Raw genomic sequence first — 12505 nt, forward strand, 5'->3', positions numbered from 1 at the left:
AAATTCTAGCGAAAATGCATTTTTATATTTATTTGTTTTTTGCATTATAAAAACTTCAAAAATTTAAACAATGTTCGCTGGATAGATAGTTTATTGGTTATTTCATTTTCAGTGGAGAATAGAACTGAGAGCATAATTTCAATGGTAGAGATGATAGTTTGACTGTAAAGAAAAAAGATAATTGGAAAGTTAAAATAATTCTGGCATGGTTTGAATTGTTGGGTAGAGAGATTTTTCATTAGAAACCAACGTAGACTGGTTCTTTCTCGTCAGTGTCGTCTTCACCAAGGCTTGGTGTTGGAGAATCAGACTTTTCAGACTTGGTTGACTTGGCGAGGCGGCCGGAAGCGCTCGATGCGTCGTCCTTCTTGTCGTCATCTTCGACGGATTCGGGGGTCTCTTCGGCGAGCTCTTCAATCCAATCCGGAATTTCGGCATGCCCGCCCTTGTTATTACGTTAAATTTTCAATGTCTTACAAGATTGTTTTACCTTCATGATGTTAAGTAGAATGCGAGCTTTTTCTGCATCCTTCTTGTGCAGGAAGGTGACTGCAGTGCCCGGTCGGCCAACACGTCCAGTTCGACCGATTCGGTGGATGTAATCGTCGTGAAGCCAAGTTGTGTCGGAGCAGTCAAAGTTGACGACGAGGTCAACGGCGGGAATGTCGAGTCCTCGAGCGGCCACATTGGTCGCAATCAAGACTGGACATTTGTTCGTGGCGAAAGTCCAAAGAGCGAACTCTCGTTGTTGCTTTTTCGAATATTACAAACTTGTTCGGTTGAGTGTTGTCTTACCTGAGATCGATCGCCATGCATGGTGATGCATTTGTGTTTGAGTTTCTCGGAGAGTCTGCATCCCAAGAAGTCGACTGTTCTTTTCGTATTCGCAAAGACCAAGGCCTTGGCAGGGCTATCTTCCACTCCGACGACGAATCTCTCAAGGACCTCATCAAGCTTCGAGTATTTATCGCTTATGCCTCCGATTTCGACCACTTCTTGGGTCACAGTTGCGCTAAAAATCAGTCAATGCCTTATTCATCGAAAATAGTTTTACCTAGGAGCATTGAGCATTCCGCACTGGGCGTACCAGTAGCCAGGTCGGAGAAACTTTCTGGCGAAAGCCTGGATTTCCGAAGGAAATGTTGCGGAAGTCAAAACCTTGGAGATTGGGTGCGTTTGTTCGCCCCTTTTCAAGGTAATTCTTTCGATGATATCCATACTGATCCCGCCGAAACCATCGTCGAGCATTCGATCGGCTTCGTCGAGCACAATGAAATCGCAGCTGTCAAAGTGTTGCTAACAATTTTTGTTTATAAAAACTCTTTTATTTCTTGAATTACCCGAGTATTACCGGCAACATCCGGAAATAAGATATCTCTCACACGTCCAGGTGTTCCAACGATGATATCCGCGCCAAAAGCGTTGAATCGTTGAGTTGATCTCTTTGTACCGCCGTAGAGGTTGCAGACTTTGATGCTTTCACCTAAATTGAGTTGTTAGTCATGCATTATATTCAAGAGGGCATCAACTTACGTCCAAGTCCCCGAGTCAGTTTGACAGCTTCCTTGGCAATTTGAATAGCCAGTTCGCGAGTGGGAGTCAGAATAAGAGCGCGGGGGTCGATTCCCATGATTCCACCGACGCCAGGAATCTCATCATTCGTTTCGCCGCGTTCTCTCTCTTTAGCAAACTTCTTGTTTCTTGAATATATCTTTAAGAGTCATAGTTAACAACCTAGGATTTACCGCGTGTTCTTGAGAATGTAGTTGACAATGGGGATCAAGAAGGCTCCTGTCTTTCCAGATCCAGTTTGAGCATTGATCAAGATGTCCTGGCGATCTTGAATCGGGCGCATTCCCACTCGCTGCACAAGAAGAGGTGCTTCCCAGCCATAAGCCATCAAGTTTGCTTTCAACATCTCGTGTAGTCCAAGGTCGTCATAGTCTTCGCTCAGATACTTCTCCTTTGGAATTTCTTCGACGCTTTCTATTTTTTTGCTATCATCGCTAGCATTGTCTTCTGCGTCATCCTCTGCACCCTCTCTGGCTTCAACTTTCTTAGCTTTGGTGACACGGTATTCGATACTGTCAATCTTCTTGAGTTCCTCTCCTGGAGCATTGATTTTATGGAGGTCTTCCTCATTCTCGAGAGCATGGCAAATGTATCCACTGTAAACACGGTTGCCTAAAAAAGGCTTGTATAATCTATTGACCACAAAAATATTGCAGAAATCCTGATAAATCCTTATCAAAATACATCAATAAAAATCGTTATCTTACAATTGAGTTCTTGCCAAATTTTTTGTTCCTCTTCATTCATGTCATCCGTTTTGAGTGTCTTTGCGTCGCTGTCATCTGAGTCAACCGAGATTTGACCATCATCCCCGTCGTCATTCTCATTCTCATCGCTATCCTCATCTTCATCTTTATTTTCTTTATCCTCAGACGATTTATTTGTTGGGCTGCCGAAGCCAGGAAATGCCTTCTCACCATTCTCTTCGTCCGAAGAGCTGTCATCCCCGTCCTTTCCGAAAGTCGTTGTTTCTCCAATATCGCCGACTTCAGTGGACTCGCCAGACTCAGTCTTAGCATCAGGATTCATCATCTTCCTGACGTTATCAAGAAAGTCATTTTGCTCTTTCGTACGAACTTTCTGTCCCTCGAATCCCTCAGCTTGACCGGGCGAATCTTGTTTCTCTTCCTTGTCGTCACTTCCTTTCATTTTCTCGCCGGCTTCTCTGGCGGCTTTCTCTCTCTCTCGCTTTGCCTTGATGTTTTTGTGAAGCCTGAAGTAGACAGAATCGACTTTCTCTCCAGCGCCGTCACCATCTTCGTGTTGATAGGTGTACTCTCTATCAAGATTGAATGATTTTCCGTCATCCTTGAGTTCGTTGAACTTTCGCTCAAAAAGTCGTCGCGGCGGAACCCTTTTGGCTTTTTTTCCTCTAAAGAAAGTTTAGAGTTAGTATCCTGCAAAAAATATCTTACCTTCTTCATCATCCTTCTTCTCCGAATTCTCTTCCTCGAGTTCCTCCACAGTTGCAAAGCCGTCCTTTTGAATCCATCACCATGACCATTGGACTGCTGGACAGAGCTGCCACTTTCTTGAAAATCAGTAGTGCTCGAAGATCCGGCTGTGGACATCACATCTTCAGGCACTCCTTTTCTCAGGGATTTTCCGTCTCCGTTGTTGTTGTTGTTGCGGTATGGATCATAGGAGTCCTTTTTGAAAGGAGTGGTATCCGGGCCAGACTTGCTTCGCTAAAATTTCGTGTAAAAATCATCCAATCAACTTGCAGGCATTATCTCTCGAAGATATTCTCTCTTGCACTTACCGACGAAGCTGGAGTAGCAGTAGCTGGAGTACTGGTAGCTCCAGTCGGAGTTTTAGACGATGCCATGGAGGAAGTTATCTCAGGAACTCCGTGCATAGTATCGTCTAGTCCAGTTGTTGAAGAAGACGCTACCGAAGCGTAAGCCGCCATAATTTGCCCTTGATGAAGTGCTGCTTCCGACGTGGTTCCGGTGGGAAGTCCATCAGCAATCGAGTTTTCCTCTGATTTTGTCATTTTTGCCTTTTCCAAAAGTGACTCTCCGAAGTGTGTGCCTCTCATCGTCCTGCCCCGCTTTTTATTCGGCATTTTGAAAAGTCGCGATGAAAATAGCTCAATCTCTCCGAATCCTTTCAATTTTCAAATTGTCTCTTTCTCTCTCAATAACTCGGAATTTGAATTGAGAAATCTGGCCGATCTGGCTTGCTTTGGCCAGCGTACTTTGCTTTTTACTCGCTTCCGAGTAGTGCTCGTTTGGCTTTCGAGCAAAAATAGCAATCATGGAAGAGCCTGCGCGGGCAGTTTTCTTTTTGAGTCTAAGTTTGATTATTTATTTAGTTCTTTCTGGGTTTCATTTTGAAGTTTTAACATTTGTGCATTTTTGTCAACTGTTTGTTTTGGTAGTTCTTACAGAAAGAAGCTCGTCGCTCATTTTCTCCTTGTGTTTCAGAATAGAGCAGCCCTAGGGCTGCTAGAAAACTTGTTACCCAAAACGCTCCGTCCAGAATGCCAGCGCTTGTTGTGAATGGTCCATTTTTTCAGCTCCTTTAATAACAGTTCAAGTGTTCACGACTCATAGTGTCCGGTGACATCTGGAATGTGTTATGTGAGGATAGGCGCTGGAAAACCGAACGGAACACGGCTAGCCTTGTTTGGGTGCCGTGCAATTGGGATTTAGACACTAGAGTCTACACATGGGCTGAATACCCGATTCTTACAAAAACTCCGATTGATAAAGGTAATTAGGGACTTATGGTGCCCAAAAATTTCGACTCGAAATTCTTGAAAGAAGACAACAAGGTAGATAGTGATATTTTATTGTCATAAAACACATGTTGCACCAAGTGTAAAAGGCAAAATAAAATGTGAAAAGTTTTCTTGTCAAGTAAAATTGTTTTTTTTTTGTTGAACTGATGAAAAGAAAGAAGGAATAGACTCACTGAAATGAGACCGAAAAGAACAGGATAGTTGTAGGGTCCATTTGTTTGATATCAACGAAGAGAATTCTCCGGAGCAAAGATAGGTTAAAAAAAGAAGCATCTGAAAGGTTTAAAATCCGAAGTGGCGGAATGTTTCTTCTTCAGATAAAACGGGAATCAAAGGTTTTTTTGAGATGGAAATTAACATTTTTGGATCAACGATGAAAAGTTGTGAGTTGCTACTTTGAATGAAAAATAAAGGAAGATTTTTGAAGAGATTTTGGCGGTAGCTGGTAGAGCCAGGAAATGAATTTGGATTTGGGGCTCACTTTTAGTTTTAAAAAGCGAAATGGAAAATTGGCTGTAGAGAAGATGCAATTTTTAAAATAAAAAAGAAATTGGCGACGCGAAAAGGGTCGCGAATTCTTTTGAAAAGAACCTTTGAAAAGATGAGAAAATGTGCGTTTTACTGGTAAAGTCCGACTTGGAGGGGGATAGGCTGCAGCGTGTGGGGGTCCATCGCCATCTGGATCATTTGGTTTGGATTTGACCCTGAATAGTTTTAGAGTTTTGCAAGCTTAAGTAGTTGCACCTTGAGGTATTTGCATGTACTGCATCAGTTGCTGTGGATGGAGAACGGGCTGGTTAGCAGGCACGATCTGACTTCTCTGCTGCGAGTTGAGAGGGTGCGAGCCAAGCGGCGTCTAAATCGTATTAACCTCCTGTAATGTCTTTGAAGACTCACCTGATTGGCGATTAAACTCGACTCGTTGGTGATTCCGAGCTGCATGAGCGCCGATTCCGCCGCAAGAGCTTTTGCTTCTTGCTCAGAAGGGGCCATTTTGTACGCCTAAAGCTATCTTTACCTTGAAAAGAAGCCGATAGATTACCTGTATGATCATTCCCAAGTTATAAAGCGTAACGCTGTACAGAAACATTGTCTTTCCTTCATGAACAGCCGTGGAAACCGTTTGATAGAACGGCTTCGTCCAGTTGAACTTTTGACAGACCTCTAAAAATGCGTTTTACGACGACAATGAAAAGAAGCTCTTACGTTCTAGCGCTTCGACGTGATTTACTGCTGACGCATCCATTCTTTCCGCCTGTGTGTTTTTCGTGTAGTACCTGCATTTCACGAATCAGTAAAGAATTCTTACGAGAGATGCTTTTTACCTTCCGTAAGTGGCTTTTCCGGCTGAGTAACCGAGATAACTTGACCGGGCTCCAGCGCGATTTACTCGAGCTTTTTGACCTCGAGTGGGGCCGATCGGAGACTAAAGAATCAATTTATTCTTCTGCTTCTTTTTCTGTTGAATGATTTGAAGGATGTCTTTTAATACCTTTGGAAGACTACCAAGTTGATGCTGCTGGCTTTGATCCTGCGCTATAAGCATTGGAAAGCCGTTAACTCCGGCGTAAACCAGCATTGGTTGATTCATGTTGGCGTACTGCGCCATTCCCGGCTCCATTCCTTGCTGCTGCGCGGCGAGGGCCTTCGCTCCAACCTGAAAGAAAGAAGTGAATTTGACGACTTTCTAGGGCGCTCGAATCAAGTACCTTTGCAAGCTGATTGTGATTATTCTTATCAACTGGTTTTGCAAAGCTGATTTCAACCATCGCACCTTGAATTGCATTCAATTTCATTTTGATTCTTTTTTGATGAATTAGAGCCGAAGCAGCGGGGGTTTATAGAAGGAGTTTGTTGATTTTCTAGTTCTGGAAACGCATTTTTTATCCTTTTTGGCCCCATGCACGAGCAATGAACAGTTTTCTTTTTTACAAAAGAATTCAAGGACTTGCTCAATGCAGGTCTGGGCTCAGCAGCCTGTGTAGAAACCTGAGTCAGGGTACTGAAAGAGCTTAATTGAAAGCCGCAGAGTCAAATCTACTATCTCAATATATTTTTTCTTCTTTTTAAGGCTCTCTCAGGACCCTGACTCAGGTTTCTAAACAGGTTGGCGAGGCCTGATGCAGGTGCATTTCAAGTTAGCATGAAACATCAAGCGACAAGTAAAAAATTTTTGATTATCAAAACTGAATCAAATATTTTCTCTCAAATTATTTTCAATCTCCTGAGTTCATTACCGGTAATCATTGTTTTTACATGGAGTGTGACTTACCATCTAAGCGCTGGCTGCTCCCCGCCTTCATTGCTGCTTCGGCGGAGTCGCGCTCAACGAAATGGACGAAAGCATAGTCGCGGATCTTTTTCACCCGCTCGACTTTGCCGTACTGCGAGAAATGGTTGCGCAGAGATTCCTCAGAAGTTTCAATCAGAAGATTTCGCACGTAAAGGACTTTGACTTCTTTCATGATGTCATCGTCGACGTCTTCTTCCGGCTCAGCCCAGTCGACAGCGATTGGGTTTCCTAAAGCACGATTCAAATGAACTCACAATTGAGCGTATTTTATATTTACCCAAAGCTGGACGCGTCCACTGACGAGCTTTCTCCTGGCCATTGCGGCCGCCCTAAATCGGATTTACATTTTGTATTGTTTTAGGAATGCTCTGTGAAGCGAAATTCCGCTCTTTTTGTCGTCGAGATCCGATCGCCTCAAAGAGACTGTTTTCCCTGTTCAAATACTATTTCATAAAAACGGGCCTTCCTTTGTCTAATATTGAAAAAGAAAGAAATCGGGAGAAATGAGTGTCTTAAAATTGGTGATTTCTTGGTTGGATTTTCGTATAATTTACATATCGTATACATTTACATGTACCTTTAGTTTATTGCTCAAATCTGAACTTTCTTTCATTTAAAAACCTGGCTTTAGCGCACAATTTTTTACTTATTTATATTAGCCAAGTTCGCGGAAACAACGAAAATGCGCCGGATTAGTTGTGGAATTATCGGTGACGGAAAGAATAATTCATTTCTGAATAATTCATGGGCGTCTTTTGTAGCCATCAGGATTTAAAGATTCACGTGCAGCCGTTATAAAGTACTACTCGGCGATCTATAATTCACCGGCTGGTTCACCGAGCAGCAGTTGCCTTCCCACTTGAGCGCTTACTGTATTTTGCTTACTTGTGGGTCTCGTACTCGACGAAGGCGAATCCCCGGTTCTTGTTCTTATCCGCCGCCGAGGGGTAAACAATCACATCCGCCACTTGCTCGGTCACCTTCTTCAGCTCGTGCATGATTTCCTCTTTCTTCCGCGACTTGGGAATGCCCCCGACGAACAGTCGGCAGTTGTCAACAGAACTGCACACGCCCAGCGTTCGCCCTTTTCTGATTTCAAAGTTGTTGAGCCTCGAGATCGCCTGCCTGGCGTGCGCTCTCTCCGTAAACATCACAAAGCAAAAGCCCCGGTTCTTCCCGTCAAAGTCCATCATCAGCCGCAGCTCGTAGATCGGCCCGATCATTTCGAAGACGGGGAAGATTTCGTCCTCGAACAGGTCGCGCGGGATCTTGCCGACGAAGACCTCGCATCCTTTTGTCGGAATTTCACCGTGGTAATCTGGTGGTGGTCCCAGCTTTCGCTGGCCATTTTCTTGAATCTGAAGTTTTAATGTTTGAATAACTCTCTTCGACTTTTCAAGGAGTTGTTGTATAGAAAAAGTTATGCGAAAATTTAGCACTGTAAAAAACGCAACAACCAGTAGTCATCTTTCTAGTTGAGCTGAGCTGGCTGAGCTCAAGTTGATTTGGCTCACTATCTTTTAGATCTGAGCTGAGCTGAGTCAGCTCAAAGCTCAGCTCGCACTTATTATGAGCAAACTCGGTTCAGCTCAGCAGAAATGAGCTGAACTGAGCTGAGCTTTGAAATTAAAGAATGAGTTTACTACTAGTTTATTTTTATTACAGTACTAAATTTTCGAAAAGCCAGGTGGCCCTGACTGACTCGTAAATTTTATTTTGAATCTTGTTTACGGTTGATAATAAATATTGAGAGTCGGCTAGGCAATAACTAGGGCTTACGATTGGATAGTTGATTCGTTTGATCAGCTCTCTAATTTTGTCTTCATTTTGGCAGTCCTTGATGCAGTCAAGTCCCTTTTTGATTGTTGTGATTCTTCCGATTCGTTCCATTTGCTGCTCAACATTATCATTGAGTTTGCGTTTCATTTCATATCAACTCGAAAGGGACTACTCTTGAAGTGAGGGTGGCACACTCCGCCACCCGCCTCGGGCAAGGCCAGCAGCGCCCGAGAGCGCGCTCAGCCGAGTACTCTGGTGTTTGGCGGACGAATCTTGAATACTCAATTGTTTCCTCCGCCAAAAGCCAAATAGACATGAATTACGCGAGCTAATTTGTTGATTCGATTTTTTGTTCTTCCTCCCGCCGTTGAAAAATACGTTCATGAAAAGAGACGGTAAGAAAATGAAATTATTAATCGTTGAAATTTAATTATTTAATAATAATAAATTTAATAATATATAAAATTATAAAATTTAATAATAATAATAAAATGCAATTTTTATCTTTGTAAAGACCTTTATCAGAAATCAGGTTTTCCCAAAAACTGCATTTACCGAAATCCTGGATTTCCCGGAATCCCGGCTTTGCCGATCACAAAGGCAAAACTAGGATTCTGCGAAATCCAGGATTTCGGGAAAAATAAACCAAGATGATTGTGAAAAATGGGGTGCAATTCTAAAGCGGATGTCCATTTGCTCTGATTCTTACAGTAACTCTTACTGTACCTTTTTGCTTGGAATCTTTCGTGGCGAAGTTTTGATTGTCATTTTGATTGGTATGATTTAGATTAATGATTTTGGATTATATTTCTCTGGTTAAAAAAAATGCGGGACGATTTCCCCTTTACAAAAAAATTGAGTTACAGATGAGTGAGTGGCAAAATAAAGCCAACAAGAGATGAATAAGATAACGTGAATAATAAATTAAAGGAAAGGAAAGGCAAATTTCGGGCCCGGACGCGTCAAAATCCAAGAGATTAATCGTTTCCTGTTATTGGTACTGACGCGTTCTCATGGTCGAAATGTTCTAGTGCTGAGCGTCACCGACCGAGCGGTTTTTTTTTCATTTCTTCTTTTAAGAAATATTTTCAAGGCAAAGTTAGGGTTAGGGTTAGGGCCAGAAAAGACACTAATTCCAACCCTAATTTCAACCCTAACCCTAACCTTGACCCTGAATCTAAGGTGACTTTTGACCTTTTTAGTTGCCTGCTAGTAGCTTCCTGTATTAAATTTTTATGTGGGTTTATTCATACTAAGGCATTTGATTTTGTATTTTTAAGTCATTTCTCGTGACAAGCTGCTTGAATAAACCAAGCGCGAAATAAACGAAAAGCACTTTCTATTCAAGTCCAGCTATAAAAAAAGGCGAAATGAAATTCATAAAAACACACACAGACCAATTTCCAGCTCTATTCAAAACTCAATCTCGCCTCGACTTTGTCTAATTCTGTCTCTTATCCAAGATTTTTGGCAATAATATTTTTTGAAAAATTGATTTTTATTCAGGTTTAGTAAGAATTTTCTTTATACAGTGTTTTGATCATACAGTATCTCAAATCTCAGCTTCAACTTGTAGAGCACACTAAGAATCGTGCTCGTAATTATGGGCGTCCCCCGCGGTACACTAAATGTTTTGAAACTCAAAATTATTTCGAGCAATAAATCCTCATCTTTCTCAAAATTGTCATAGTAAAAATTCATGTCCAAGTACTTTTCTCGAGCTTTGAAATATAAAAAAGAGTAGTCCCTTGAAAACAGTTGATTTCTAGCGCGGGAAAGTTGCAGTACTTACATTAGAATTTGTTAACTCTCTCTACAAACTGATTAGTTACAACTGGCGAGTGAGTGATTAAATAGCCGAACGCGGTCGTAAAACGGAACCGAAAACAATCAGCGCTGGCTTTAACGAAGAATACAAGTACCGCCAAGCGTGAAACTGCTACTACTACCGTTCGCCGACTCTAATCAAGGTTTATAACGCACAAGTCAGATCTAACCATAAAATCAGAAAAAAAGAGAACGCGACCATGAGTAGCCCTGCTTTGTGAGAAGAAGCCTTCGTGGTCTCCAAAATAAAAAAGAAAACAATTAATATCTTTCCTAAAATGAAAACTCTTTTAACCCTATTATTCATGAGTTCAATTTCTGTATTTCTCTTTTTTTAACCAATAAATATAAATAAAAGAAAGCAAAGCCGATTCTAAAAAATGTGTTTTTCAAAAAAATCTTCTTGAAATCAACGAAGACTGCTCCATACGACTTTTATTGAATAAAATAATCGAAAATATTGAACATCCTTCAAAACTCATTTTCCATCAAAATAATTGCAATTCGTAAATCATAAGTTATGATACTTATTGAATAACTTATGATTCATAACTTTCAGAAAAAATAACTCGCGAAATCGTAAAATCAATAATAACGCAGGCTAATAAACCGCTTCTTTAGTACTATTTTCTTCAATGATATTTATCTAATTGCAAACAGAAGCGTTCAAATAATAATTTTATTAAAAAAAAGTTAAAACCGCTGTCGATTATTTCCTTGAGCTTGCGAGTACGACCAGAGTTTGAAATGCTCGCAAATGCTCGCGAGCGAAAAGAGCGAGAGCAAAAATTTATCATTGCTCTGAGAGCAGGGGAGCGGGAGCATGAAAATGAGTTGGCTCGCGAGCCCGAATTTGAACCCGCTCGCGAGCGCAGAGAGCACGAGCGCATATGTCAGAAATGCTCGGGAGCTAGACGAGCGGGAGCGGCTGCTCTCGTGCTCGCCATGGAATTGACTCACGAGCGGCTCGCGAGCAAAATTAAAAGAATAATTTTTTCGCATAATTATTCACTTTCATAAATAAATTTCTTTGAGGATCTATTTTTGGTGTTTTTGGTTTTATGTAAGCTTCATTAGGTCCGTAATCTCGGCAGCAGAATGCGAAAAGCCGAATGTAAACAGATAAAACATGCCCACCGCGAGGTACTAACTCCTGTGACAGGGACTCATATGGAATTAGTCACGGGGCCGCCGAATCATTTGAGACCCTTGAAGGCTGCTCGCGAGTCAGTTTTTCAGCTCGAGAGCCGATCGAGCGAGAGCACAATTCGACCAGTGCTCGAGAGCCAAGAGAGCGAGAGCGCGAAATGAAATGCGCTCGCGAGCGCAAAGAGCGCGAACTCTGAAATAAATGTGCTCGGGAGCACAAAGAGCATCATGCTCGTGCTCCTCGCTCTCAAGAGAGCCGCTCGCGAGTCACGAAAATTTCAAACTCTGAGTACGACGGTGGCTGATTTGGATTCGTGTTCACAAAGGCAGCATTTTGTACTTGTTGTTGAGGGACAGTTGGCAGGACAATTGCTTGCTGATTGTTTGGTAATTGATAGACGATCCCTGAAAATTTTCTGAGGGCAAAGATTAAATTGAAGAAGTTTACTTCGAGGCTGAGTCTGGATATTCGCATACTGAGGCTGAGAAACCACTTGAATTTGCTGGGGTTGAATCTGTTGGCCGATTTGAATGGGTATAACTTCCGGCAGAACGTCGAGAACTGCTTCCGTGTAGCAGCAAGAACTCTGGTCGCAGCACTTTTGAAAAGATGATTTTATTTTTTGAGTGAAAAATATTGTACCTGACAAGGGGAGCCATAAATGTTGATGATATAGAAAAGAAATCCCCATTGAATCGCAAAGCAAATAACTTCCCCAACCAGCATTATTGGATAATAATACCGAAGCCATATCCCGATAGCCGCGACAACATAAAAAAGCACACAGAAGGAGAAAGAAATCGTAACATACGCCTTTGATTTATTAGTTCAAACAATTAAAATTTAATTCTTTTTACCCAAACCATGACTGTTTTCATTTCCATCTTGAAACGAGTTTTATCTTGTGTTTTTGAAGAAGAGATGCCGAGAGACGCAGTGGTGATGCCGAGAACACCAGTGAAGATACCCATTCCAAATGTATAACGCCATAAGCCAGTAGCGGCTGCATCAGTTCTTTTGGGGGATGTTAAGACTCTTCTTGTTATAAATAACCGATTGTAAATATTTCGAAAACTTTGCAAAATTTACACCCGTTCATTGTCAGGAAGATCGAAATTAGAAGCAAGCCGACAGAATA

General features: G+C 41.8%; 4 protein-coding genes across 4 annotated transcripts; all 4 read right to left on the reverse strand.

Annotated features, from left to right (window-relative positions):
* Nucleotides 1-82: 82 nt before the first annotated feature.
* Nucleotides 83-2889, reverse strand: LOC145706959 (uncharacterized). Its single transcript, XM_081784424.1, has 8 exons — nucleotides 2280-2889; nucleotides 1746-2184; nucleotides 1534-1700; nucleotides 1341-1483; nucleotides 1055-1296; nucleotides 796-1012; nucleotides 491-751; nucleotides 83-445 (listed from the first exon to the last, which is right to left on the reverse strand). Exons 1-8 carry the CDS (start codon nucleotides 2719-2721, stop codon nucleotides 239-241), a joined length of 2118 nt encoding a protein of 705 aa, XP_081640550.1. The 5' UTR covers nucleotides 2722-2889; the 3' UTR covers nucleotides 83-238.
* On the reverse strand, nucleotides 2806-3739 carry LOC145706960 (uncharacterized). The gene is made up of 3 exons (XM_081784425.1): nucleotides 3335-3739; nucleotides 2988-3260; nucleotides 2806-2944 (listed from the first exon to the last, which is right to left on the reverse strand). Exons 1-3 carry the CDS (start codon nucleotides 3638-3640, stop codon nucleotides 2903-2905), a joined length of 621 nt encoding a protein of 206 aa, XP_081640551.1. The 5' UTR covers nucleotides 3641-3739; the 3' UTR covers nucleotides 2806-2902.
* A 626-nt stretch (nucleotides 3740-4365) lies between these two features.
* Nucleotides 4366-8565, reverse strand: LOC145707418 (putative RNA-binding protein 46). The gene is made up of 12 exons (XM_081784943.1): nucleotides 8391-8565; nucleotides 7497-7969; nucleotides 6888-6940; nucleotides 6591-6839; nucleotides 6028-6092; nucleotides 5811-5975; nucleotides 5644-5744; nucleotides 5525-5595; nucleotides 5361-5482; nucleotides 5216-5320; nucleotides 5063-5174; nucleotides 4366-5022 (listed from the first exon to the last, which is right to left on the reverse strand). The coding sequence occupies exons 1-12, from the start codon at nucleotides 8535-8537 to the stop codon at nucleotides 4937-4939; spliced, it is 1749 nt and encodes a 582-aa protein (XP_081641069.1). The 5' UTR covers nucleotides 8538-8565; the 3' UTR covers nucleotides 4366-4936.
* A 3048-nt stretch (nucleotides 8566-11613) lies between these two features.
* LOC145709310 (uncharacterized) lies at nucleotides 11614-12378 on the reverse strand. The gene is made up of 4 exons (XM_081786989.1): nucleotides 12225-12378; nucleotides 12010-12180; nucleotides 11815-11965; nucleotides 11614-11771 (listed from the first exon to the last, which is right to left on the reverse strand). The coding sequence occupies exons 1-4, from the start codon at nucleotides 12336-12338 to the stop codon at nucleotides 11614-11616; spliced, it is 594 nt and encodes a 197-aa protein (XP_081643115.1). The 5' UTR covers nucleotides 12339-12378.
* Between the last annotated feature and the right edge of the window lie 127 nt (nucleotides 12379-12505).

Source organism: Oikopleura dioica, chromosome XSR (assembly GCF_907165135.1).
Source record: "Oikopleura dioica chromosome XSR, OKI2018_I68_1.0, whole genome shotgun sequence".
Classification (NCBI taxonomy): Eukaryota; Metazoa; Chordata; class Appendicularia; order Copelata; family Oikopleuridae; genus Oikopleura; species Oikopleura dioica.

Excerpts from the sequence above, each read along its gene's own strand:
- LOC145706959 (XM_081784424.1), bottom strand. The coding sequence starts at position 2,721 with ATGAAAGGAAGTGACGACAAGGAAGAGAAACAAGATTCGCCCGGTCAA. Across the intron at positions 1,484-1,533 it reads ACTGACTCGGGGACTTGGAC|GTGAAAGCATCAAAGTCTGC; the intron begins GTAAGTTGATGC and ends AACTCAATTTAG. Across the intron at positions 1,297-1,340 it reads ATGTTGCCGGTAATACTCGG|CAACACTTTGACAGCTGCGA; the intron begins GTAATTCAAGAA and ends AAAAATTGTTAG.
- LOC145706960 (XM_081784425.1), bottom strand. The coding sequence starts at position 3,640 with ATGCCGAATAAAAAGCGGGGCAGGACGATGAGAGGCACACACTTCGGA. Across the intron at positions 3,261-3,334 it reads CTGCTACTCCAGCTTCGTCG|CGAAGCAAGTCTGGCCCGGA; the intron begins GTAAGTGCAAGA and ends ACGAAATTTTAG. Across the intron at positions 2,945-2,987 it reads GAAGAAGGATGATGAAGAAG|AGGAAAAAAAGCCAAAAGGG; the intron begins GTAAGATATTTT and ends AACTTTCTTTAG.
- LOC145707418 (XM_081784943.1), bottom strand. The coding sequence starts at position 8,537 with ATGAAACGCAAACTCAATGATAATGTTGAGCAGCAAATGGAACGAATC. Across the intron at positions 6,941-7,496 it reads GTCGAGTACGAGACCCACAA|GGCGGCCGCAATGGCCAGGA; the intron begins GTAAGCAAAATA and ends AATCCGATTTAG. Across the intron at positions 6,093-6,590 it reads GAGCAGCCAGCGCTTAGATG|GTGCGATGGTTGAAATCAGC; the intron begins GTAAGTCACACT and ends ATGCAATTCAAG.
- LOC145709310 (XM_081786989.1), bottom strand. The coding sequence starts at position 12,338 with ATGGGTATCTTCACTGGTGTTCTCGGCATCACCACTGCGTCTCTCGGC. Across the intron at positions 11,966-12,009 it reads TTTATGGCTCCCCTTGTCAG|TGCTGCGACCAGAGTTCTTG; the intron begins GTACAATATTTT and ends TCTTTTCAAAAG. Across the intron at positions 11,772-11,814 it reads TATCCAGACTCAGCCTCGAA|GGATCGTCTATCAATTACCA; the intron begins GTAAACTTCTTC and ends GAAAATTTTCAG.